The sequence below is a fragment of the Mugil cephalus genome, chromosome 3, assembly GCF_022458985.1.
Source record: "Mugil cephalus isolate CIBA_MC_2020 chromosome 3, CIBA_Mcephalus_1.1, whole genome shotgun sequence".
NCBI classification, from domain to species: domain Eukaryota; kingdom Metazoa; phylum Chordata; class Actinopteri; order Mugiliformes; family Mugilidae; genus Mugil; species Mugil cephalus.
In genome coordinates, this window is record NC_061772.1 from 18,707,534 (window position 1) to 18,733,999 (window position 26,466).

General features: G+C 43.8%; 2 protein-coding genes across 11 annotated transcripts in view; one reads left to right on the plus strand and one right to left on the minus strand.

The window, feature by feature from the left end:
- The window catches only part of nav2a (neuron navigator 2a), a 192,271-nt gene extending 187,394 nt beyond the window's left edge, over positions 1-4,877 (plus strand). For all 10 annotated transcript variants that reach the window (XM_047579868.1, XM_047579867.1, XM_047579862.1 and 7 more), the window contains 7 exons: positions 8-243; positions 595-746; positions 903-974; positions 1,055-1,251; positions 1,341-1,459; positions 2,008-2,208; positions 2,347-4,877. In XM_047579868.1, coding sequence (XP_047435824.1) covers positions 8-243; positions 595-746; positions 903-974; positions 1,055-1,251; positions 1,341-1,459; positions 2,008-2,208; positions 2,347-2,472 — 1,103 coding nt within the window. In that variant the 3' untranslated portion in view covers positions 2,473-4,877. The remainder of the gene's footprint in view (positions 1-7; positions 244-594; positions 747-902; positions 975-1,054; positions 1,252-1,340; positions 1,460-2,007; positions 2,209-2,346) is intronic.
- A 353-nt stretch (positions 4,878-5,230) lies between these two features.
- Positions 5,231-26,466, minus strand: part of dbx1a (developing brain homeobox 1a) — a 37,050-nt gene continuing 15,814 nt past the window's right edge. Inside the window, exons 2-5 of the mRNA XM_047579875.1 lie at positions 7,754-8,128; positions 7,551-7,652; positions 5,814-6,016; positions 5,231-5,683 (exon numbers count right to left, since the gene is read on the minus strand). Of these exons, the coding sequence (XP_047435831.1) occupies positions 5,393-5,683; positions 5,814-6,016; positions 7,551-7,652; positions 7,754-8,120 (963 nt within the window). The 5' untranslated portion in view covers positions 8,121-8,128 and the 3' untranslated portion in view covers positions 5,231-5,392. The remainder of the gene's footprint in view (positions 5,684-5,813; positions 6,017-7,550; positions 7,653-7,753; positions 8,129-26,466) is intronic.

Sequence of the window (26,466 nt, forward strand, 5' to 3'; positions counted from 1 at the left end):
CGTCCAGGTGTGAGCAGTGAAAACGTGGACTCGCTGGTGTTCGACACGCTGATCCCGAAGCCGATGCTGCAGCGGTACGTCTCCCTCCTGAAGGAGCACAGGCGCGTGATCCTGTCGGGCCCCAGCGGCACGGGCAAGACCTTCCTGGCCAATCAGCTGTCTCGACACCTGCTGCTGCTGGAGGGCCGGCCTCTGACCCCGCACGCCGTCGTCACTTTCAACGTGGACCACAAGTCCAGCAAGGTAAATGGGAAGATTTCAGTGGTTTCAACATTTTAATTTAATTTAATCAACGCTTTCCAATGAATCACAAATACAGATTAATCCAGATATTTTCAAAGCGGTAGAAATCATAAAATATAAAGATTAAAACAAAGTGTTTTATTAAGACTAAAGTAAGAGAAAGGGGTTGTGACATGAAATGAATAAACAGCATTGGTAGCAAGATTTGCAAATATTAAAAATAATTGTTAATATAATAAAATTGTAAATTTTGTAACAAGGACACCATTTACTTTAACATATCAGAATATGTAAGTATAATAATGACTATCTGGTTGGAAAAGTGCTCAAACATCACACTAATGTCTGCAGGAGCTGCGTCAGTACCTCTCGGGTTTGGCTGAGCAGTGCACCAGCGTCTCGGGCGCAGACAGCCCCCTGGTGGTCATTCTGGACAACCTGCACCACATCAGCTCCCTGGGAGAGATCTTCAATGGCCTCTTCAACTGCAACTACCAGCACTGGTCAGTATAGCGCACATCCATCTCTGCACTGGAAGTAAAACAATCTGGTCACACCTCCAAGGCATTAGGACTCAAATAAAACATAGCATACATTTAAGAATGTTTAGTAGCTGTATGTTTACAAAACTGAAGTCACTGACGTTTTTCTCTCTTTAGCCCCTACATTATCGGAACCATGAGCCAAGCCACGTCATCTTCCCCCAACCTGCAGCTTCACCACAATTTCAGGTAAACTGCAGCCGATCCTCTCCTGGGGACATTAAACTCACGTTTCAGGGTCCTGACATACTTGCGTGTCCTTTGATCAGGTGGGTGCTGTGTGCCAACCACATGGAGCCGGTGAAAGGTTTCCTGGGCCGCTACCTGAGGAGGAAGCTGATCGAGACAGAGATCGGCAGCCGGACGCGCAACATGGAGCTGGTGAAGATCATCGACTGGATCCCGCGGGTTTGGCACCACCTCAACCGCTTCCTGGAGACGCACAGCTCCTCTGACGTCACCATCGGTAAGGGGACTTTGAGTGACTGAAGAGAGATCGATCATAAATCAGTGTAGACGCAGATGTTTCACCTCCCTGCTCTCTGTGCCACGCAGGACCTCGTCTCTTCCTGTCGTGTCCCATGGACGTGGAGGGGTCCAGGGTTTGGTTCACCGATCTCTGGAATTACTCCATCATTCCCTACATGCTGGAGGCTGTGCGTGAGGGACTGCAGGTAATAAAAAAAAAAAAAATCACAGGGTCGGTTTGTCAAAAACTGGCGGTTCAGATGTAACGAATGTAATCTGAGGATGAAAGGTCCAGCGTTAAACTCATCAAATAGAAGTTGATTCAATTTGTATTCTTAATCTGTGTGTAATTAGCATCTAATTTAATTAGGCAGCAGCTAATGCAACACCTGAGAGGAGAGCGAGCGGAGCTTGAAAGGCAGAGTTCAGTAGAGGAAATGTTTTTTTTTATCAGCGAGAGAGAAACAGGAACTTAGTGATGCTATGGAAACATTTCTATACCGAGGCTGCGGTTTATCTCCCCCTAAAGAACTCATCTATTATTTACATATTAAGGCACAAAAAAAAAGATACTCAGCAAAAATGTACTCTAGAAAAACTGCAGTCAGCTGAGCACTCGCCTGATGACAGCTGGGACAGGCTCCTATTGCTGTCATTACATTTCAATTTAATTTTCTCTTCTCTAGTGCAGCCTTCCTTCCTTCAATAACAAATCGTAACTGAACCTAAACTAATCTTCTGTCCCTCTTTGCAGCTGTACGGCCGCAGAGCCGCGTGGGAGGACCCAGCTTCCTGGGTGATCGACACTTACCCCTGGTCAGCGACGCCCACCCCTGGCGACTGGCCTCCGCTGCTGCAGCTCCGCCCAGAGGATGTGGGCTTCGATGGCTACTCCGCCCCGAGAGAAGGAATCAGGAAAGAGCCAACCCAGAGCGACAGCGATGCAGACCCCCTGGTGAGCAATCACTTAGCATTGCAAACAATTAGCCGTGCGCTCATGTAACATAATCTAAGTGCACAGCCGAGTAGTGTCATCCAAACCTTAGTGACGGATTAATTGGAACGACCCCTCTTTCCCTCTTTCCGCCAACAGATGAACATGCTGATGCGTCTGAAGGAGGCTGCCACGTCGTCCAGCCCGCAGAGCTACGACAGCGACTCCAACAGCAACAGCCACCAGGACGACATCCTGGACTCGTCGCTGGAGTCGACCTTGTGATGCCAGCAAAAAAAAACAAAAAACGAAACACTGGGATCAGTTTTTAGAAGAACATTTTTTATAACAACTGTTCTCTCTGGGAGGACTTGCTGTTGAGAGTAAATCCAGCCACCTTAATTTGGGTGCAGGTAACCCAAATATTTAAAGAAAGGAAATAAAACTGAATTTCTGTAAACGGGCAACAAAGGTTTCTACTGCACTGCGCTGTTTTTTTTGTTTTTGTTTGTTTGTTTTGTGTTTTCACCGATGTGGCCCTTGGCTCCTCTGTCAGGAGCCTGACGTCTTCTTCAGACAGAATAAAAGCACACAGCCTGTCCCTGTTGGTGAGGCATCATCATTACTACCATCACCAGCCATTAGTATACTTAAGCACCAGCCAGGAGTCCTCCATCCTCCACTGAACCACAGCTTCAGCTCATCTTCAGGCTAAGGTGCTCCTGCATGGCTGCAGTGGACCAGAGCTGCCTGCAGATGGCGATGCGAGCCTAATCTCTGAACCTGTTAACATCAGCTGAGAACACTCAAGGCTGCTGTGGGGTGGATAGATGGATGGATGGATGATAAACCAGCCTCCTTCTGCGTCCCCTCCCTCCGCCTCCATGGCCGAGGTTGCCTGTGGATTTCTGATGGATAAATCGAGCCAAAGTGAATGTTACGTCCTGGAGCGTGGCTGATTTCGCTTGGAAAAAAAAGAAAACTTTTCAGAGAGACCAGTAGCTGTGCATCCCAAAATATAAGCCAAATGTTGAAAAATGATCCATGAAGGACTCAGAAAAATACTTCAGAGAGCACATTCAATAACCACATACAGGAAGGTTTCTATCCTGAAATCCATCCATGGATTAAAAAAAAGAAAAAAAATGTGTTACCAAGTGTCCAAATTACAATTAAAATCCCAGACTTTCACAAAGAGGGGGCACTAAAATAGGATATCAGCATTCACCACGGCTTTTCAGATAATATCCTTCACCATCTGTGTTGTGACTTATCGTGTGACTTTACAAGCAACACCTCTGATCCTTTTTTTTTTTAATCACCATGCACACTGGCCCAAGCAGGCTGTTGTAGCAAAAATCTCTTTTGGTGCTGGACTGAGTTCTAACAAAACAAAACAAAAAAAAAATGCCTTACTCTACTCTTTTCTAACAGACTATGTGCATTAGCTGATTCTTCATTTGTCTGAACGGCTGTAAACTTAACAGGGCTTCGGGTCGACCCTCTCCTCCTGATGTCGAGGAGCCGCGTTGACCCCTCATCATATCAATCACCCACGCCGAGGGACTGAGCAGACGCGAATGAGTCTAAGCAGCGCTTTGGGTTTTCAGATTTAAGTTGTATGCATGTATGTGTAAATATCTTTGAACCACTGGCGAGAAAGATAAAGGAAAAAGAAAAAAAAAATCCAGACGCGTGTTGGTGCTCGAAATCAGAACTTGTCGCAGGTTTGATTGGGTGAGGGAAGCTTGAGAAGATGTGTTGAATTTATACCTCATTCCCATCCTTTAACTGTGCTTTCCACCGTGCTTATTGTCTGTTTTATTACGTGTGATATGTGACGAATGAAACAGTCGGAACAAAAATGATGAACTAATTAAGTGAAGACTAGTGTATATGCTGCTTTGTTTATAGTGAGATAATTAATCAGAGGTTAAAGTTATTAAAGGTACTTGTGGTCAAATGATAATAACAACAAAAAAACAATGTTTGAAATTATTTTAGTGACTTAAAAAGTAAAGACTATTGTGATTATTCCTTATTCTGAAGCCCCCTAGCTTGCCCTCGGTGAAGGGCAGGCAGGCGTTTAAAAACCGGTGTCATGTAGCACGGCTTCCGTCGCGTTCAGTGGTTTTGTCACTGATCCTATGCAACATTCATTCTGATCTTCAAACGGAAGCCAAAAGCCGAACGTGTCCCCTGAGCGGCTCTCAGCACTGCCCAGAGAGACTTACAGCATGGAACCAGATTTGTGGCCAACGTTCTTTGTCCATATGTGTGTTTGTGTATTTCATAAAGGATCCCCTGCTACTGCAAGCACAAAGAGACTGTTTGTCTGTGTGAAGCCTGCTCCGAGTGGTGTGGATGTTGTCAAAGCATTTGACCGGTCTATCATTTGATTACTCACAAACTCAATGAATGTTTAGCCTTCTTAGCAATGTACATTTTTTATATGTAACATAACTTTGTAAATAGTTGATTATCTTGCAGCATTTTGATGACCTTTTTTCTAGCCGATTTGTTACAGTACTTGAAAAGGAGTATTTTGTGTACAGTCTCTCTACATCAGAGCAGATTGATGCCGTTTGTCATCACTGGTCTGCCCAGGGCTCGGAGAAATAAATCTGACAATACTGTACTAGTCTTAAGTTATTGTGATTCAATAAAATTAATGATTATTTATGACTGAATTTTGTCAAACGGTTATTTTTCTTCAAACAATGGCACACTCGAGTTGGAATCGTTTACACTTTTATTTGGTATTTGTACAAAAGATGTGAAATAAACATATATACAGCACATAATACAACATACTTATTAAACAAATTCATATAAATTATTAACGAAATAGCTACATTTTTCAATAAACAACTCTATTCAATGTCAGGGTAAAGGTAACTCAATATTCTTGGCATAAAATTTCCATACAAAATTGTACAAAATACTGTACAATTGAACAAAGCTGTGCAAAAACAGCAAACTGTGTCTCAGAAGCAGATCCTGCCCAGTGCGCATGCACCGATGAAGCTACAAACTTGAGTGAAACTTTTTTCTTCTTTTTTTTTTTTTTTTTTTAACAGTGACATTTATGGGTTCTGTTTTTTTGTTTATTGTTTTTTCACGACGGGAGCTCCTTACAATTCTGGTCACAGTCTCATAAAAACAAATGGTGGGTTATATCTCTATAGTTTCATTTTAAAATAAATTAAGATACTGTTATTTCTTCTTCGTCTGACTCTGAGAAGTCCGAGTGCTTACTGGAGAGAGAGGGAGAGGAGATACTGGACTCTGCTGCCTTCATTCTGTTTCCTCCGAACTCTTCCTCGTACTCCTCCTCTTCGTCCTCGGCTGAGGACTTCTTGCCCACGTCGCTGAGATCAGGGTGCGGATTGGCTTTTGTGGGCAGCGTCTGCTCGCGGCACCCGCCTGACGACAGCAGCTCTCGCTCCTTGGAGTTCCTCCACTTCATCCGCCGGTTTTGAAACCAGATTTTCACCTGAAGACGGAAAGAAATATGGTGAGTGAAAAGTTCAGCGTTTTGTGAAGCGAAAAGAGCAAAAGTGTCTCCACGCGTAAATTACGCACGAGTTATTGGACCGTTTTAAACACGTCAGAAATGTTTTTACCTGTGAATCTTTGAGGCCCAGTTTAGATGCCAGCTTCTTCCTATCGGGCTTGCTGATGTATTTTTGTTTCTGGAACATTTTCTCCAGTGCTTTGCGCTGCACGTCGGAGAATACAGCCCTCCTCAGCATCCCTCTCCGCGGTTTCCCTCTGGCGGCCAGGGGCCATGAAAACGTCCCGGGGATAGGAACAACGGATGAAGATGCTGTAATGGAAACAAAACCGATATTAAAATAAGTTCACTTAGTTTTGATTCCAATAAACGCAAATGTTAACAAATACGTTCCTACTTTAGAACTCCACATCTAAACCCGCTTGGGCATCAGAAAAGTTCAGGGCTACACGAGTATAATGATTTCTATTTAAGCCCACGAATTTCGCCCGATTATTATTGGAAGTTTTCCCCTTTTAGAACTGTGCAATACGTCTCCGTTTTGAGTGAAATGGCACGAGGTGACTAATTAGCACATTGGCCGGTCCCCAACCGCATTGGTATGGTAAAGAGGTAGCATATCCTTTAAGGAACCCTGTGAGGGCGGACAGAGGAGTTAATAAACCGTGAACGGTAATTGTGTAGTAATGAACTAACGTAGAAAAGACTCTGGACAGGCGGCGAAGGCCATATATTATCGCAACAAAGGGAGATTTACACTTTCAAACTAAACACAACTGCATACCAGAATACTGATGCCCGGAGGGGGGAGTGAAGAGTGGAGGGGAATGGCGCATTTTTTTCTTCTTGCCCTCAAATCATTTTCATTAAATGAACACGAAAAGCTATTCAGGACGCTGGAGTTGTTTTGTTGAGGCATTCAGCTGAGCCCATGAAAAGACTTCATCTCCATTATGATTTGTCTGAATGAAAGCATGGACTAGCGACTTTATAGACTTTTCTAAGAGATTATTCTTTATCTCAACTCGTTGATTGGCCCGGTGGGAGAATAGAGGACCGTTTAAGGCACAGAGAGAGTGGGGATTGGAGGTCACTGGTAACCTATCCTATGAGCCACGCAACTTGCAGGGAGAAAAAAAAACTTTCCCTAGGAGATACATTTGGCTGGAGTAGGGATTTTAATTGTTCGGTTTAATTTCAAATTCCACGGCGCATGGCACATTTTCTCCCTGCGTATTTCTGTCTGGGCTTCCTCCTGACTGTAGCTGCCCTGTGGCCGCGTCGGAATCAAGAACAACGACGCACTATGTGGTCTTGTGAGAATATTGAAAACTCTCAATAGCGCCTAATAGGGAAATTAGTGCATGACTGGTTCACGCCTTTGGCCCGCCTGGTAAAAGTCACTCTCCGGGGTGTGTGGGTGGTTCGCCCGGTGGGAGCTGACCAAATTGGTCACGCTGATGAGGGCTTTGTTGCCCGCCACAGCGGCCCGGTGGCCCCCCGGACGCTGTGGGAAAACGCGGGCCGGGGAAATGCCAAAACGCCCCCCAATGGGAAGCAGGGGGGACTATAACTCGCCACCCCGCCTCAAATTTAAAGCGTGACGATTTGGGATAATTGGTTAATTAGGAGGTGGGTGGGTGGGACCGGGCAGAGGCCAGAGCCAGCGGTCCCCATTAATAAGACAGTGATTTCTTCTTTTTCTGGCTGTTTGTCCCTTTTCTGCTGCTATTTTATTTAAAATATATGACAGGGGTGAACGTGTTTTACATGCAAATGCAATTAGTGATTCCAAAGGCCAATGAGGTGCGTTTAGACAGAAGAAGTGCACAAAAGTTGCACCTACCTGGTAAATAAGGCGTCCTGAATATGGGGTGAAAGGTTCCGTCAAAGCAGGGGAAGGGGATGGTCTTGGAGTGCAGGTTGTATATTGTGGGGGGTGAGGACGCTGTGGACATGACACATGTTATAATCATTTTCTGGAGGAGACAAACACACTCAAACAAACAACTCAGGCTGACGGTAGAAACAAAAACTCTGTCCACTCACCAGTCTTTGGTGAAGGTGCGAGGATGGCGCTCACTCCGAACTTGAGAAAACTTGGGTCCTTGCTGCTCGGCAGCGACGTTTTGGGCGAGCACGATTCGCGCGTCACCGCGGTCGTGGCCAATGCGCGCTCCGCTGGCGCCCCGCTAAAACACACAGTGGTGGTAGCTGTGGGCAGGGAGGCGCTCACTGACGGGGCAGTCCGGTTAATGAAGGCGGCGGGGCGGCTTATCCGGAGCAGGTCCTCCACAAGGAAGCTGGAGTTGGTCTGGAAGGCGGACGGCAGGCTGTGGTGGAGCGGCAGGGTCGCTGCGGGCCGGTACAGACCCGGGTAGAGGGCAGGAGGCGCGATGACACTTGGGATCATCATGGTCCCGGCTTTAAAAAACAAGCAATGTGTGAAATCTGAAATACTCCTCGTGTCAGCTGGGAGAGAATCAGTCGTGTGAATGGCTGCTTACTCCTTTGGTTTCCTCACTCTGGGGAGAGGAGTTTTATAGCAGCCTGCCCCCCTGGCCCTCCTCTAGGGGCTGACAGCCTCAACAATGGGGCTCAACAAAGTTCTCCACATGGGTCGCTTTCATGCCGCATCCCCCGGCACGCTGATTGGCCAGGGGACGCAATTTATGATTGCATTAGACTTCATAAGCAAGCAACACACAATGTACAGACCACAAAGAGGCTCAGTCATCAATTTTGCATGTTGGCCACTTTCCTTTCAATTTGTTTTGTTTGGCAGAGGCAAGCTGCCCAATTAAGGAGCAATCTTGAGATTCATGCATTATATTGGGACTTTTAACGACTTCTTAAAAAGATAGGCCACTTTAATCTTTTCCTTTCAGACTGTCCTTCTGTTATGCAAAAAAAACAACTATGCTGAATTATTCCTCTTTCAGAGCCACAAATATAACCATAAAAATCATAAACAAACCGATTTAAGCCATCTAATTATGCATCACGTCGTATATTTAATCATATATTATCACTTTCAGCATTAGCTGCAGGCGTGGGCAGCATCTCGAATGCAAATCAGTTTTAGGGTTTCATAGGATTCTCAACACTCAATCTGGCCCTCGTCATGGAATAATGTCTTAAACGGATTTCTGCTATCAAAACGCTTTAACAGATGTGTTAAATATCACTCTTTTTGCACAGGCTTCATTCAGAGCTCACAGCCGCAGCAGCTCAGTGCGCACAGGAGAAGTGTGCGGCCTGAGCCGTGCGCTCCTGATCCTGTTAACCATGAACTAACTGTCACCCTCAGCTGCGGAGGAGGCGCCCCTCGGCCTTTCTCTCTCTCCCTCTCTCGCCTTCAAAAAAAAAAAAAAAAAAAAAAAAAAGCCCAGTGGAATAAAAAGCTTTATTTCTAAAGACTGTTTTGTTCTGCTATTTTAACCGGCTGAATAAAAGTGCATCTGTGATTTGATTTAAAACGCATTCATATGAGCGGACACTGAGACCCCATATAAAACTCTTATTAAAGCGACTTGGAGCCTGATCGTCGTGTTCTGTCAGCTTTCCCCCTGAAACCCCGTTAAAGCAGAGCAATCAGGCGAAAACGCACGGCACTCCCAAAGAGTAGGGGGAAGAAAATGCTTAATTGTAACCAGCTTTAACCAAATTAAAATCAGAAATACAATATAAACAATTTTCTCATAAAAAAAGTTAATTTGTTATTTGTTTTCATTAGTTCGTATTTTAAATCGTCTACACTTTATTTTACCACTTGCATCTATCGTTTATTTAATGCTAATTTAACCTAACTTTTAATCATCTTCATATTTTTCATATAACGAAAAAATACTGCTATAAATTTACTAAGGTTTTTGGCAAGTACGCGCACAATTCAATAGCTCAAAATATGAAGAACTGAAAAAAAGAATTACGACTGAATAAAAACACGTTTTTATGTGTTGAAAAAAAAGGACTAATTAAATTAATTAAAATTTGGCGTTGGCAAACTTTTACATAATTTGCAATTAACGTCTCCACATTTCTGTCTGATTTATCCACCGAGTGGCGTCATTGATGGAGTAAAACAGCCGGAGAGTTTGCATAACTTGGGATCAGTTCAAATAATGATAAGTAGTTTTACATCAATCTAATATAAACTGGCCACAATCCGATAATTAAAAGGGAACGCCTCCGTGAAATGATCCTTTACAAGAGAGTCAACGCTTATCAGAGGTGCGCCTTCTTTGTGCGCGCAGTGCGCACAAACAGGCGTTAACACGGCGCTCCGTCCCCGCAGCTACACCTCCAATAAGTAACGAGACCTTCAAAGCTTTTTTATGAGCCCATATTCCTTTACTTGGCTGCCCGAAATCCCTCTTTTGTGAGCGGTAAGCAGATGGTTAGCAGGAAGCATAGGCTGCTCTGGCTGACCGAGACTAATTTCTACGAGCTTTGCAAGCTTGCCACGTCCCCGCTCCTTTACCAAGGCCGAGTAAAAACAGCTGGCTGCGGCTGAATTAAAGCCATTAAAAGCACATCTCTAAAATATTGCCACCAAGTGCACCTCCTCCCTCTCGTTGGAGTCCCCAGCAGTCCCATCACTTTTAAATAATTAAGGATTCAGCCACTCGTGTTAAAGTTTACTTGGCATTGCGGGACAGTTTCAAATCGACTCTTCGTCACCAGCTCCAGCAGTTTATTAGAAATTATCATTGTTGTGCAACGGTGCGCATTTATGGGTCTGCATGTCTAATGCTTAACTGTTACTTCTGCAATAACTTTGCACTGCAATACCTCATTATGTTTATGCTCACTTCTAATATGCTAATATCCCCAGGGATTATCTATAGCAGTTTAATATCCCTACAGGGGACGGGATTACTTATTAATCACTTATGATATAGCCTAATATCCCTTTAAGGGATTATAGACCACTGACACTTGCAGAGCAATGCTAAAAAAAATGTTTCCAAATATTCCCACTTGGAAATGTGTAAGACTGTTACATTTTCCCTACCGTGCCAAGCGAGTTTACCAAATAGATGAACTTAACCATTGTCTTGGGTCTCTTTCTGCTTCGTTAAGTGAAAGGGGCTGAGTAAATATGTTACCCATGCATGAGGGGCTCTGTATGGGCCGTCTCATTGTGCGGCGGGTCCGACAGGTGGTTGACTGTTTATTATTCCCTCATTATTTATCGGTGACGTGGGTGCACCGAGGAGAGGAAACTCCCCGTCTTTTCACTTTACCAGGGATGAACAGATTGTGCTGACTGGTTGCAGCCTCGTTTATGACACCGGTCACCAGTCCATCCATCTCGGCCCTGCAGCCATTCAGACGGCACCCTGCTCCGTGAGGGTTTGGTAAAGGCTTTATTTCAGTTAACACATCAGTCGCCACGATTTAGCCAATGTGTGCTACAGTCATGCCAAGTGTAACCGTATTTCTTATTTACTCAGGAAAACTGACATGTATGTTACTTTTCTACAAGTGCAAATGAATAATTGTAATTTATACAATAATAATTGTAGTCCTAGTTCTAAAAAAAAAAATGCCTAGTATACACACAAACACATCTCAATTGAAATATTATAATAGATATTTCTCTGTGTGTAAAATTAAAATATGTTGGAAGCAATTTAACCAGGTCCTTTTTGAGGTACATATTATATATATTTTATTTTAACAAGGCTCATTATAATTATTTATTAGCACCCACATAAATAAAAATATAATCTTTCTGCATCATAAATGCTTTGTAATAAAATAATCTTGCTCTTCATGTCCAATTCTTAGGATTTTTATTAATGAAACCTTTGGCTGCAGATACTGAATATGTTTAAGGTCTCTGCATCTTATAATTTGTCACACTATCCCAGACTTTAGCCCATCATGAGTCCTTGCTCCTGCCATGTGAAGTTAACCAAACATCTATTTCAGTGGATTCAGTTTGTGACCGGTCTTCACCTCAGCAGCGGCTCCCACTCGGGGTGTTTTGGCCGCGGCTTCACCTCAGCTCACCGCAGCACTAAAGGTCCCCGCGGCATCTGGCGCAGGCGGCGGTCAACGCTGAGCGAATTAGCAATGCCACAAGATTCAGAAGAACAGTGACAAGCATTAAATCGATATTAACTTTGTATTAAACATGGGCCCCTCCCTCTTCCCCAAATGGACTGGAGCCATATCATCGCACAAAGCGCTCTGTATGAACTCTGGCTGCACCTGTTCCCCCTCACTTGGTCATGGGAGTTCAACTTCTTAGTTTCACCCCAGGCTCTCTTTTTTTTGTTTGCTTCATCGCACACTTAAATCTTTCAGTTGGGCTTTTGTCATCATTTTTTGATCTCATCTTAAACCCCCCTCCCTCCCCACCCCACCCCCTCCACATTTTACAACTCATTAAATCCCATGAAGAACATGCATTTCACATTTCCATCTCCGGCATTTCCTGTCCAAACTAACTCACAACAAGTTCCACTTTCATCACTGAAAGTTTCAGAAGAGATTTGCTCTTTTTGGTCCAGACAGGGACACTGGCCTCCCCTTTTTGCTGTTCATTTATTAGCAGTTGTCAGTATGGATGTCGAGTGGTGTCCTAATCCTCTTAAAGCGCATGTTGGTACAGTTTGCATATCATTTTCTGATCTGGGAGAAAGGCCACAACCTCCTCTATTCACAGGGATTCCCTGTCCTCTTTCAGTGCAGCCACAGCCAACAGCATTAGCATAATCTGACAACCAATACTATTGTCCGTGACCTTGTATGCAAAGTTAATTGCTCATTAATACCAGACAAAACAGAGGGGTGTAGAGGAAGCACAGTAGTCCTCTAAATCCTTGTGTTAGAAGGGACAGACAGGCAGGTGGAACATCCTCAAGTGGGTCATTAAACCCCACCTGAAATCATAAAATCGTAATAGTTTAATTCCGATTCTGGACAAAAGCATCTGGTGCTCAAATAACTCTCACAATCTGGCGTCTCAGCACTTGCTGTTTAACCAATAATCTGGCACTGAGAATGTAAAAGTCCGCACACAAAGGGTCGCACACACTCCCTCAAAAGTATATACAATTTGTCACAGTGGCTCAGCGTTAATCAATTGCAAATGTATCTCTCTGCAAATTTAATCTCATCTCTACATTAGTTTCACGGACCCCGGGCGATTTGTAAGAGTAGCCTCTGCTCCTCCACCCCCCTCAGCACCTGGCAGTCTTTCGGGGTAGCGTCATGTAAACAGCCACTGCTTCAGCGGGTGCCCTGTCTGAGGACCCAAGCGTCACCGCACAGCACGGGAAAGAAGGCCTGGGCTGTGTGGTTGTCAACACCAGTTTAGCTTAGTCGTCCCGTCGCGACATTAACGGCGATTCTCCTGGCCGGGACGACCTGCAGCACTTGTTTGATATAGATATAGCTGCTAATATCTGATTATTATGGAATGAACAGGCGCTAGACAGGGTTCAGAAGGCCGCCGCGGGCAGCTGCTTAATACCATCTTTGTGCTCTGCGGAGCTGCAAAGCCGGGAAGAACAAATTTGAGATAGACAAACAAAAAGTAATGAAATGCTTGTTTGTTTTTTCATTTAAATGCATCATACGTGATTACACAGTAAGGAAATACTAAGGCCAAAATTTGACATTAGAGAACTCTGTCCTGGAGATTTGTTGTTTACTAAGGCCGGAGGCCCGAAGAAGTGTGTGTGCGTGTATTTGGGAGGGGTAGCAGCATAGGGGCAGTTGAAGAAGAAGAAGAAGAAGAAGGTATGAATGGGAAAAGAAGGGGCTTGGGTGGAGGAGGGGATGCTTGACGGACTTCACTGCCTGTTGGCCCTGCAGCATTGATGCCGTGTTGGCCATATAATCGGATTGCCAGCGGGTGAAAGTGAGCCCGGGTGCTTATGTCAGTTTGCGTCTCGTCAAGCTGAATAATACGCATGGGCCAGGGAGTGAAGCGGACGCTTGCCATTGAGGGCTCTCAGTACTTGTGGCTAAGCATTTCTAAAAGAGAGAAAAAGCCTCATTGGATTCATATATAATTCTCACTCAAGCGTTTTGATGCATTTGCATAACAGGGGGAAACCAGTGATCTTTTCAGTGCTGTTACTGCCGCTGCTCCTGCTGCACAAGTGTGTGTCTGCATGTGCAACTGTGTGTGTGTGTGTGTCTGTGTTTAAACTGCCCTAGCTGAGCCCTGCATAAATGAGGCTGGACACGGTTTTTGCACTTGGCCTCTCATGATTAATCGAAGATCAACAACAAGACAACAGAACATTTAGCTTTTTTTTTTTAAATTATCTTCTGTCACGTTTAAAACCAAACAAACAAAAAAAAGACAAAAGTAGTTGGGATCAAAATGTCAACATTTGTTGTCTCAAATGAACACAACCAAAACAAAAAATAGCACTGACCTTGGCATCCTACAGGTTTCATTCAAAAAGTCTCAAGAAGAATTAAGCTGTGCTCTTTAAACTTATCATCTGAGGCTTTAGTTGAATTTGGCCTCCATGGAACTTAAGCTTTGTGCTAAAATGTTCTTACAAACATCGTATATTAGATGTAATTCAACTAAAACTCAGCTGCCTTTACAAATCCCACTTTAGAACAACAAACTAAGATCCTTTCTTATTCTTCATTATTTTAAACACCTACCAAAACCTGTGACATCAGGAACTATTGAGGCAACACATTCTTGTGTCATTTCTGTCCCTCATAATTAATTAAATAAACAATAAATAATTAAAAATTTAACAGTGTTAGACCAGGAATGTGAAACGTACAGCCCGCAGGACAAAACCAAGGTATGAAATGCATAAATTATGCAGAAGACTACTGGTATTTGGGAAAGTTCATTAAGTTTGGTGACTGTCCTACGTTCGACATGGTTCCTGAATGCACCGTTGTCTTAGTTGTAGATGGTATGGACAGGTGTCAATCTGATTGATTGGCCAATTACTGATACCTGCTGGGTTTCCAGGTGGCTGGGACCAAGAACAGAGAAAGTCAATGCTAAAATTTAAGTTCAGCAAGCTATAGTGTAAATTGGTGTGATTTTGTTAGTGTGAAATTGCTGGAGGGACTGGAGGCTCGGTGGGAGCATTTCTGCATCGGAAATTCTACTTATTTTATTTGACACACTGCGGACTGTTGCTAGTTAGCTCCTCGTGCTAGCTGCTGAGACCTTACTGGATGATTATGAATGTGGACGGAGCCTGGGGACGTGTTTCTTCACCACAGTGACAGTTCACTGCTGAAGGAGGGTTTTTCCAACTGTATCAAACAGCATTCTGTATCCCAGGAACAGTGAGTACGGTTAAGACACTGTGAGTTGGATTCAAATGAGCTTCAACAAAATATGTGTTTTGTTTTGATATTAAATTGAAAGATGGGGACCACCTCGTGAAAATAAATGTTATGTGAGCCTCTGGAAGTACCTTTAGGATGATGTATTTCCTGGTTACGAGTACAGAACAGAGTGCTACAAAACTAAATGCTATTCCTAGTTTGCCCACTGTTTTAGTAAGTGTAGTGGACTGAACACACCATCCAGAACTAAACAGCAGCAGTTCCAGGCTTCATAAAATGTTTTGTAAGGGGATGGCTCTTTAAATCTAAACATTTTCATAATCTACTTGTACTTTTTTACACCAAAACAAAGAGAAACACTTGAGTTGTCGTTATTCTACTATAATGTTACTGGTCTGGTCTGCTTGACATCAAATTGGGCTGTATGTGGCCCCTGAACTAAAATGAGACTGAGACTGAAAGAAAAATGTCAGCTATTGTTCATCAAATCTGGGTATAAACTTAAAATAGTAGAAAATATTACATTGTTAGATTGGATTTACCCTATTTGTTCTGTTTTACATTCCCTAATGAAGTGTCCAAACTACTTCTGTAAATCGTCATACAAAGATTGTTAAATATTCTATTTGTAGACGGTAAACCAAATATGCGTTGGAACAAAGTCGATAGAGAAGTGTAAACAGCCCCACTGCAGTTCTCCTCCACCCGGATGTGGACCATCAGTCGGTCCATTTACCCTGTTGAAACTCCTTGAGGCATGATGACCATCAGGGCAGTCAGGGTCTTTGCTTTTAACAGACAGCAGTAATGTGGTCTGACTGACTTTCCACACAGCAGACCAGCCCCCGCGAACACCCCAGGTCCGATTCCCGAAGCAGTCATAGTCATGCACCTCAAAGTCACACACAGCTATTTGGAGCCATTGGACTGTGCTACTTCCCAGTCCCAGTGTGGCCCATAATTGATCCCATCATTGCATTATGGGGGAGCTAAGGCCCTAGGTGAGTTGACCTCTAGTCTCCCACGTCTTAACTCCCCCTTCTGCTTGTCAGACCTCCACATCATCACTCGTCTATCCCTTTCACCATCTCATGCAGTCCATTTCTCCCTTTCTTCTTCACACCTCCCCTCTCCTCTGGTTCACCACCATGTTGAGGAAAGCAGTTTCAGCTTAATAAGCAGGAAATTACACAGTTTACCCAGATCAGAGACGCCACGACAAGCAGGAGTATTCATGACCAGGATGTGGGGTCAAGTCAGTCCACCAGAAACTACATGGAGAAGGATGCCCATCTTTTTCTTCTAAGCACATTCACAAACTTTATGCAACGAAGTCAAAATCTCACATATCGTTGGAATAGTCAACTTTTACATTCATCCCCAATTCCAAGCGGTTCAGAGCTACATGGGCATACATCTCAGAGTACTTTGTATGTTACCTTTCACAGGAGAGTGTTCCTGGAGATCTCTTATGCGTCTTATACTCTTGTACAAAAGCCGAATGGAGCAGGCAAGGGGAAGGGTCATCTATGCAGAGTGACCTCTGCTCTGCAGGGCCAAATGATAAGACACTTAAGGTCAAGAAGAGCACAATGGGGCCACAGAGCGTCCACTCCAAAAACAACAAGCCGCAGAACAGGAATGTGAAACTTTCACTTGCCTCCTGAAATTCACTTGAGGTAGAGACGTCTTCTTTTCAGAATATGAGGAGGGTCAAGGATGGAAGGAGCTTGACCTGCTCTTACACCTTGCCTTCTCGTACAGGGAATATTGAACACACAAAAGTGTGGAGTGTGATCTATTGTTTCCCTCGCCACACACAGAGACCAAGTTTTTGGTTCCACTTATTTTACATTCTAGATTTCATGAGGCAGAGTGCGATTCCAGCCATTATCCACAGCCACGGTTCTCCTTGAGCGTTTCCCCATTGCCGTGCCTTTGTGTCTGCAGTTTGATGGATCTTTACAGTCTTCGCCGGAGCTGATACAGCGGGACAAGCGGAGGCAAACTGATCAAGAGGGAAGCAAATCTCACTGTCACAGTCGGGGAGTTCAACCCTATCAGCTTTATGACGTGTGTCCAACCGGCACAGCCTCGCCAGATCTCACACAATCTCCGAGATCCCAGTAGATGGATGGGAAATTTTATCAGGCATTTGTTGTTAAAAGCAGACGCGTTTTACACTCATACATCTGCTTGAACTAAAGCTGCACGGATAATGCATGCCAAAAAAAAAAGAGATTATTTTGTATTATTTGCAAGTAATTACCGTGTATGGGATATTTGCAGTTTGTGAGGAATGGTCTGTGAAAGCAGGCAAGAATGAAAAAAAAACTGGCGATCACAGTATAATGAAAGATTTACAGAAGAATGACACATATGTTCCAATTTTACACCATTCATTGAACCGGGACAATATTTCAAGGATTAGAGATGACAGGCCATGATAGGCTGTCTCCTGAGTCCAGGGATCATGGTGATATTCACATGCAAAGAGACTCTACACACACACACGCACGCACGGGCATACACGCACGCACACACACACACTTTGAAGATAATGTTTTACTTTTGATTCAAACTAAAATTAATTTTAATGCTGAGAAACCACAAAAATATCTGGCACAATGAGCAGTTTCCATCCAAAAATCCACAAGTTTGCAACGATAATGGCAACGACGGCACACACACACACACACACACACACACACACACACACACACACACACACACACACACACGAAACAAATTAATAAAAGCGCTATCAATTCATTCACTGTTGCAACATCAGACAAAGAGAGGAGAATGAAGAGTGCATGAGAGCAAGAGACAGTTGGAAAGGGTTGCCAGTTGAGAAAGCTCTATTCAGTCCTCCCAAGGTCCTTCATACTCTCAGAGGAGATGACAAAGAGCACCAGTTAATTAGCAAGAAGTAGCATCTCAAGGAGGGTTGTGGAAAAAAAAAAAAAAACTCCATTCACTCTCTCCGCTCACCTCTCGCTTATGAGAAAGGCTGAAGAGTTGGAAGGAGGAGGGGGGGAGTGAGCAGGGCAGCCTAAGCCCAAACCGAAGCCAGGCTGCCGGCATGGAGCTGCCTTGCTTGATTTAATTTGGACAGTCATTCCTTTAATTTGCAGGGTCATTGTATCTAATGGGGAGCTTCTATTGAGGCTGGCGAATGAGTGAAAGCCTTGGAGTGCAAGTCAACGATGTCCCCCTTCTGTCTGCTGGGTGAGACGCGGCCGCGGAGGAGGAAAGAGGATGAGAAGAGAGGAATAAAGCGGAGAGGGGGGATTTGGACTCAGGATGAAGTTTTAATTAAGGCACTTCTCCATTTCTAAGCAGACTAATTTAGCCATAGTTCCTCACAAGTGTATGAGATGATTGAAACAGAAGCGAGGGAGAGGGCTGAGGGGTAGCCTATATTAGATCTATTGTCGAAGAAGATTTTGAAGTGTCTGAATGTGTCTTTAAAAAAAAATAACAGTTGGAGGGAAAAAAGACAGCCACACGGTTGTTGTACTTTCTCTCAGTAGTACGGAGATGAGCGAAATCTTTACCTTCTATTTGGAAAATGCACCGTGCAGAGCTTTGTTTTAAATTCACAAAAGCAGGTAGACTGGATTTCTTTTTTTCTTTTTTCTTTTTTTGTGGTGGAAGTGTAGATTAGCAAGCAATGTAAAGACCCGAGGAATTAGCATTTACCATCGCAAGCAGAAGGGTAACAGCTTGCAAATAAGTCTCGGATGGAGAGAAGCTGGTTGGTTTAAATGCTGTTATTGTTTGACTTGTTTAAATGGAGGCCTGATCAGAGCAAAGAACTCCCCGAGGTCCACAGGCTGAGGTGCAGACAAAGGTAGGCCTGCCTGTGCTCAGGTCCCCGAGGACTGAGGAATATGCAAAGCCCTGCACCTCCACGCTGAGGCTGAATTTGAATGGCTTAAACCGGGCTGCACCATAAGGAGGCAACACTCAGCTCCTCCAGTCACTTGGCTTTACATTGAAAGGTTAGAAAATGTAAATGCGTGACAGTGACTGGGAAGTCAGAGCTTTAAGGATGGAAATGCGAGTTTGTCTAAATGTCACTGCTGGAAAATCGAAAGGCAAATTAACAGCCAAATAAATAGAAATAAATAAAGTGTAGGACAAAAATTACCCTTCGCATGTAGCCCAGTATAAAGAGAGTAAAAAAAGGATTAGAGTTCATTGCCTGTGATGGACGGTGTCAATCAAACCGCTGGGTGGAAAGCCTCACCGCCCAGGTCTTTGAGGACTCATCGAGTCTCTGTTCATCTTCACTGCACCGTTCTGCACTACTGAGAAGTGACTACATGGGAGCTGAGGAGTATTCAAAACATCCGTTAGGCTTTTTCTTCCCCTTTAGACTGTGAAACACATTAACCAACAGAATAATGAATCTTAAAAGTAGTCCATTTTAAAGGTTCTGTCTGGTAAAAGTAATGTCAAAAAGTGAACAATAAATTTTTTTTAGTCGAGCTAATGTTTGTAGTTGAATAAACTCACGACTGGCTCGTGAAAAGCAACTCAGTCAACAAGCAAATCCCTAAAAATGGCAATGTGTATACCAGCTTTCAAGTAACGAAGCCTTCTAGTGAAATCAAACCAGGAAGTGGTTGTGACATTCTTTCAGAGCCGTGAGGAAATGGATTAATTGACAAAATGATGGACGTAAACACAGGAGGAATTAATCGTTCCCTAATTTTAACTAGAACCACGATCTTTTGCCAAATCCTATTCACGCCAAACCTAACCAAACGCCCTGTTGCGGGGTATTAAGAGATTCAGTGAAATTCCAGAAATGTGTTCCAGGAGACAGTAATACTTGGTAACTCAGTAACCGCATTTAGTTCCACCTCCTAGTTGGGATGAATTAGTCGGCTCATCCTGTTGTGTCAACAAGTGTCAGGCCGATTCTTCCTGCAGCCAGGAAACTGCTGACAGGAGCCACAACAGTGCTAAGTAGGTCCTTTAGAGGTGCAGGCTAATGGTTAGCTTGCCAGGATAACATCGGCATTTCAGCATCTGTCTCTTTCATGTGCCAACAGGAAGGAAAATGACCGACAGAGGGCTGTGCTTCCTTCCCCTGTCACTGCCTTACCCCAATCAGCTGTCCAACATTCAGAGGAGGCTTCAGGGGTGCGTGTTCGGTTTGTAGAAATGATTTTATTCCAAATGTGGCTACGTAGCCAGTAAAAAAAGAAGCACTGTGTTGAGGAAAAACATGCAGACGACAAACATCTAATGTCTTGTTTAACATTATTGGTGATACTCGCGTTCTTCACGGTAAAACGTAAAAACATTTTCAGCGTAATGGGAACCGTTAATGCTGGATGAGTTTGTCATGAATATTAAAATAGCAGCACTGGGCAACGGTCAATATGGAAATGCTGACTGTCCAAAGGTTCATGGCTCTTTGTGAATCGTGAACATTTGTAAGCATGAAAAGTTTGAGATAAAGCAAAGAGTTTCTTTCTTGGGAGAAGTGTGGAGACTTCTGGGAGGGAGGAGGATTTCAGGGGGTTGTGCTCAAATCCCCAGAAAATTCAAAGTGAGAGAGTGGAGGGGGTGGATCTGCCTGAAGAGAAGGGTGGAGGGGAGGTGGAGGGTAGGGTGATGTATGGATGCGTAAGAGTAAGAGTTTATTCACTGGCGTCTGAGGGAGCCTTTCAGAGCCACTGAGTGAGTGTCTATAGCGGGGCAATCAACCATAGGACTAGGAGGCTTTATCTCTAAAATACAACCCCACCTCCACCCCCTTCTCCACCCTTCAAACACACACACACACACACTCACGCACACATACATACACATACACACACACTCTTTCTGGTACCTGTGAGAGTCTCTCATGTGCGGCTAAGGGTGCCATTGAGGGAGACAGGAGGGAGAATGGCCCATGAGCGACAAACAATCCTGAGGAGTCTATCATTCTGTGTGGTGTTGTCTTAGGGCCTGAATGGAGCCACTGTGACCGACCCACAACCACCACCACCACCACCTCCTCCTCCTCCTCCTCCTCCTCCTCTCCATCTACCAGTCCTATCTGCTGCCAACAGCTCCACCACTACCATCTCCGACTAACTTTCCGATAAGTTTGCTTTATCTTCAACTTTACTATCACAAACAGATCGCTATCTCTTCCAACTGTGGTTTTCCATTTTATGCTACCACAACAAAGGGCTATAGCGAAGTTTTCAACTAAGTCACATTTTGTCCTATTTTTCTACTGGACTTTCTAAGATGCATTGGCTAATGTAGCGTTTATTACTTTATTAATTGTATAAAGTTTGATGGCATCGGGAAACTAAATTCACTGTCTCAGTAGCATACAATACTCCAAAAAGTGTGTAGTACCTCATCTTTTGCAAAGCGATGCTAAGGTGTGTGCTAGTAATTTTGACCAAATTAGAAATTTGAGTAGTACTTATAAGACACCATTGAAGCTGGTGAACATTTAATCTTAATTTTATTTATTTTCTCTTTAAGACCATGAGTTTCATTTGGATTGTACTGTCGCATTTTTGAATTAAAAATAAAATCACAATCCGAACTAGTTCCCTCGTTAAGTTGAATTCAATAGACTTTCTGTATATTAATATAATGGTGAGATGTAGGTGGGAAAAATAATAGGCATAGCCCTAGAAAAAGCCCCTTAAAAAAATAACTTGAAAGCATTTTTCTTTGGATTCAGTGAGTTGCACACAACAATATGTGATTTGTGTGCATTTTTTTAAAGCAATTTAATGACCAAAAAAAAAAGAAAACTTGCTTTAAATTTTGTTCCCCAGTTTCCCAAATCATGTTATTATTAAAGGCTGTATTTACATTTACATACACATGGGTAGCTCTTTTTTTTTCTGACAGCGTATAAGTACTTCAAACTTTACAACATGGAAGACTAAACAGACTGGAATTGATAAGGGAAGAAGACATTTCCAATGTGTGCAAGTGATCACATGAAAAAGTCGGGTCATCTTCAAAAAGTAGGGAGGAAGTAGTTTATCAGTTCCCTGGGACTGAATGTTCACGAGGCAAAAGACTTTACTTTTTAATTTTTTTTGTTTGTTTCGAATGCGGAATAAACTGTGAACGTACAGACCTGAGACTGGTGCTGCAAAACACAAGCAATTCAAAACAAAAGTGGTGCTGCCATTGTTCCTATAAAATTGTGCAACAGCTCGGGCTTATGATAACTCAATATAAACATGTTTCTTTTCTGAAAATAAGTGAGCATGGCAAATATAAATTTGCGGCGGTCATGTTTATGAAAGGTTTGGGGTTATGGTGCATAAAAGAAGTTTAAGGTATAGTTAGGATTATAAAACACTTTAATAAGTTAATGAAAGTTCCAGTTAAAAGCTTCTGGTGCATAAAATCCAGAATAGTACTAGTATGTGCTTTACAATATGTTGATGCTTGATGAACTGGAACACATTCAAAACCAGCAGAGATACTTTTTTTTTTTTTGGCACAGTGTCCAACATTAAATGTGTCAAGTAACATGGTCTTCATGTAGCGTGGTGGAAAGATGTGTACAAGTTGGTACGCGTGTAGCACATCCATTTTTGTCACAGATCTGCAATCAGCGCACTTTTAATATAATAGTAGGATGTTTCCTTTAACAGGAAATTTTTGTCACTTAAATGTAACCTGACCTGAACTACATAGGCAGAAGATCATCTGATTTTGTCACTAAGGAGGCAAATTGGTGGCAACTTTACTGCGAAGCACAAAATAAGTTGGTGTCAGTGAAATACACTGGAAGGGCTTTTTCGACGTAGAGCGCTGCCTTACAACTCAAAGTAATCCCCAACGTGCTCCATTAAACCGACTCAAAGTACGAGCGTCTTCTCCACCGAGCTCCAGTGTGTGGGAAAGGCAGGAGGACCATGACTCATCCAAACATATGGTCCTGTGATTCCCTCCGCCTGATCTGTCTACAGCATCTGTTGCCAAGTGCCCTACACAGACAGACACTGTGACCAACAGCATTGTGTAGGTGCGCTAATGTAAATGACACTAGAAGAGGAGACCAGGGGAGGACACGGAGTCGGGTGCAGGGGTACGGGGAGGGCACGGGGCTGGTGGCCACTGGGGTAAGGGTGGGGGGTATAGGGCACCAGAAGGGCGTAAACAGAAAGACACAGAATACAGTCATTACCCACCCAGGGCTATTCCTCTCTGGCCCATTAGCTGCTGGCGGCCGTGACCAATTGGGTTTTGTCGCTCCTAGCAGGGTCATCCAGTGGTGGTCTGGGCCTTTTCTATAACGGACGCTCACTCAGCCGTCCTCACACAAAACCTTTAAGAGGGAGAGAAATTCTCTCCTTGACTCCCTCTCCTCTCGGCCTAAAAAGAGCCAGTCAGGCAAGAAAGAGAAAGAGTGAAAAGTGATCATGAAAAGAGATTTGTTGCGATGTGAGACGCGCAGGGAAGTGATCGTTTAGCCACACGTGGGCTGAAGGGACTCCGTGGCAGTGGGTCTTGTTAACCCTCTTGACTCGTATGCCAGGAACCACATCAAATCATCCTGCGCCTCAAAGTCCGAGGCCGTGGTTCCTTGTGGGATAAGCTCACAACTTCACAACTGCTGGCGTGTGTAACTTTCAAAGTGGAAAGGAGGAATTTCAATAGGCCACAGCAGATTATCCAGTGTGTATGGACACTGAACCTTGAACTCAGATGGTTAAAAAGGTGCTGGTGAAAAGGAAAAGGTGTTGAATGAAAACTGAAAGAATCTAAGGAGTTAAATTTCATAAATTTAGAGTTAATGAATGAAGTAAACCTCTCTTCCATGAACATTTTCTCTACTGAATCATGGCCTCAAATGAATCTTTGTGAAAAAAGCACATTTTTGGGTTTTTGGATGTTTATATAAAGAACGTTTTGTAATTGTGCGCACATAAATGCATATTCGATCTAGTATGAGTTATGTATGCCTGTCTGCGTGTGGGTGTGTTTTTTTTGTCCAGGCCCAAGTTGAATAAAAGGCCAGTTAGCCACCTAGCGGGCTACTAATTCTCCATGTCAAATACAATGGCTGCAATTATATGGTAATCAGTGTTGGTGGCTCATACCTTTCTGGTGCTTTCTGAGAGTGTGTGTCTGGTCGAGCTGCTCCTCAGGGAGACGGTTAGTCACGGCTTATTATTGACCCATTAGACACCCGTCCCACTGCCAGAAAGAAACCAGTCGGCTCACAGGCCGCGCTGCATTCACTCAACAACAATAACGAGAGGGAGACCGAAAATGAAGTTAATCATTTTGTTATGTGGGGATAAAATGAATGGACTCATCAGTGCTTAAAGTGTGATTAGGATTTGTTACATGCGTGGGACCGTACCACCGCTGTTAAATGTTTAACATCATAACCAACGGTTTTATACTCCATCCTGTGAGGTTCCACACAATAGCGTTTTTTTTTTCTTTTTCTTTTTCAAAGTCTGAATAAAATAAAGAATTAAATTACTTCTGAAAACAGAGCAAACTTTAAATCAGTATATGACTAAACTTCCTGAGTACCCAGGGAGAAAATAGTTGAAGATTGTCGTAAAGAAATTAACGTAATAATCAGCCATTACCTGTAGAAAATGTACAACTATATCTGAAACTGTAGAATATTTAGGTGAAATGTGAACCATTTTCAGACCTAAAATTCACACAAACACACCAACCCTTTCTTTCATTCTTTTGCTAAAAAATGCAAATCAGTCGTTGCCAGCTCTCATTCTGGCACCCAACCACACTTTTTGTTGTCCTTGAAACTTGAGCACGAATTAGATACTAATATACGATCGCCATTCATAACGCGACACATGCCTGTAAAGATATTCTCTTTCAGAACGCGGCCTTGTGCCTTTGTTGCACCTTCTCTTCGTCATATAATCGACAACTGTGTTGTTTTGATATAATCCTCCAGATCTGTCAACTCTAAAGCTTGCCCTCTGCCCCACCCATCCCTCCATCTCCCCCACCCCGCAACACACCCACACAGACCCCTCTGCCACCTCCTCTGCAGTCCCCACCCCTCCAAAGCAAAGCTCTCTTTGTTAACCTAATGTGCTTTTACCAGTTGCTTTCTGCCAAGGAGACATCTGCTGTGTGCAACCAGTCAATATTGTGAGGACAGTTCAAAGCGGCCAGTTCATTATCTGTGTCAGCTTAACAACCCGAAGGTAGCGGTCTAAGGGACACAAGGAGGAGGAGGAGGAGGGGGGAGGAGGAGAGGAGGGGGACACAATGTGCGAGGGACACAATGGACTCCTCATTAACCAGTGATTTATCATGATGGGATGCCCAGTTCAACCTTTGCCCCCCCTCCCTCCGCGCACACACCTCTAGAACCCCTAGAAAGGGATCCCATTGTTGGAAAAAGGAAAGAGAGGACTGTGAAAGTGGAGTTGAAAGCAAAATGATATAGTTAAAAAGTCAAATGAAAAGTAAAAGCGATAGAAAATCATCCGCACCTAAAGTGTGTCCTTTTCAGAGTGAGCGAGAATGGAGCCCGGCGGGGACCAACACGCTCAAACTTCTGTGCTTTTGGGTTTATTTTTATTAGTTTTACTATTAAAAAAAAAAAAAAAAAAAAGAGGCTGGCGCTTTCTCCTACGTAATTATTGTCTACCCCGATGCTTTGATTTCAGCACTCTTGTCACACAGATTTTGAAATGTTATCCTATAAAAAAAAGTTTGTCGCTTTCTTACGGGCTTGCGAGAACAAGTCAGTCGCTCGAAAAGTTGCTAAACATTCCGCACAATTTGAGTCACACCGTAAAAATTAGCCTTGCAGCGGACACACCCTCCCTTCCCCGAGTCGGGCTGTATGAAAGTCAAATCTCTCTGTCGTGATGATATCATACATGTCAAAAAGCCCCCTAAAGATGCTCCATGCATGCATATGCAGGGAGATCATAGTCCGTCATCGGCCGCGCTGCCCTCGCGGAGATGGAGCCTCCTCTTGCACATAAAGGCTGTATAATGAGCGTTTAATGTATGGCTTCTCAAAATGCAAGAGAAAGGGGAATATTCAACGTGGCCCATGTGGTGGTTTTGTAAAGCTGCTGCGTGAAGGCAGGGACACACCCCTTTTCACTTTCGCCTTTTCCATCCTTTCCATGCAAACTCCCCCCCTCCTCCCCTCCCCTCCCTCCCTCCCTTTCTGAATCCATTTGCCTAAATCAATCTCACAGGAGGCGGTCGTGGATAATGTACCAGCCAGGGTTTGTAAACCGTTTTGTTAACAATGCATTTTGAAAAGAAAAGAAAAGAGGAGGAGAGAGATAAAGTGAGACAGAGAGAGTGAGAGAAGGAGACGGGGAGAAATGGGCAGAAGGACGCTGAAAGAGGAACAGTTGGGTGGGTGTGGTGCGCGGCGCCGCTTCGGACAGGCCCCGTCGACTGGTGACACCCCGTCCCATCTCCTCCTCCCTCAGCTAAAGCCT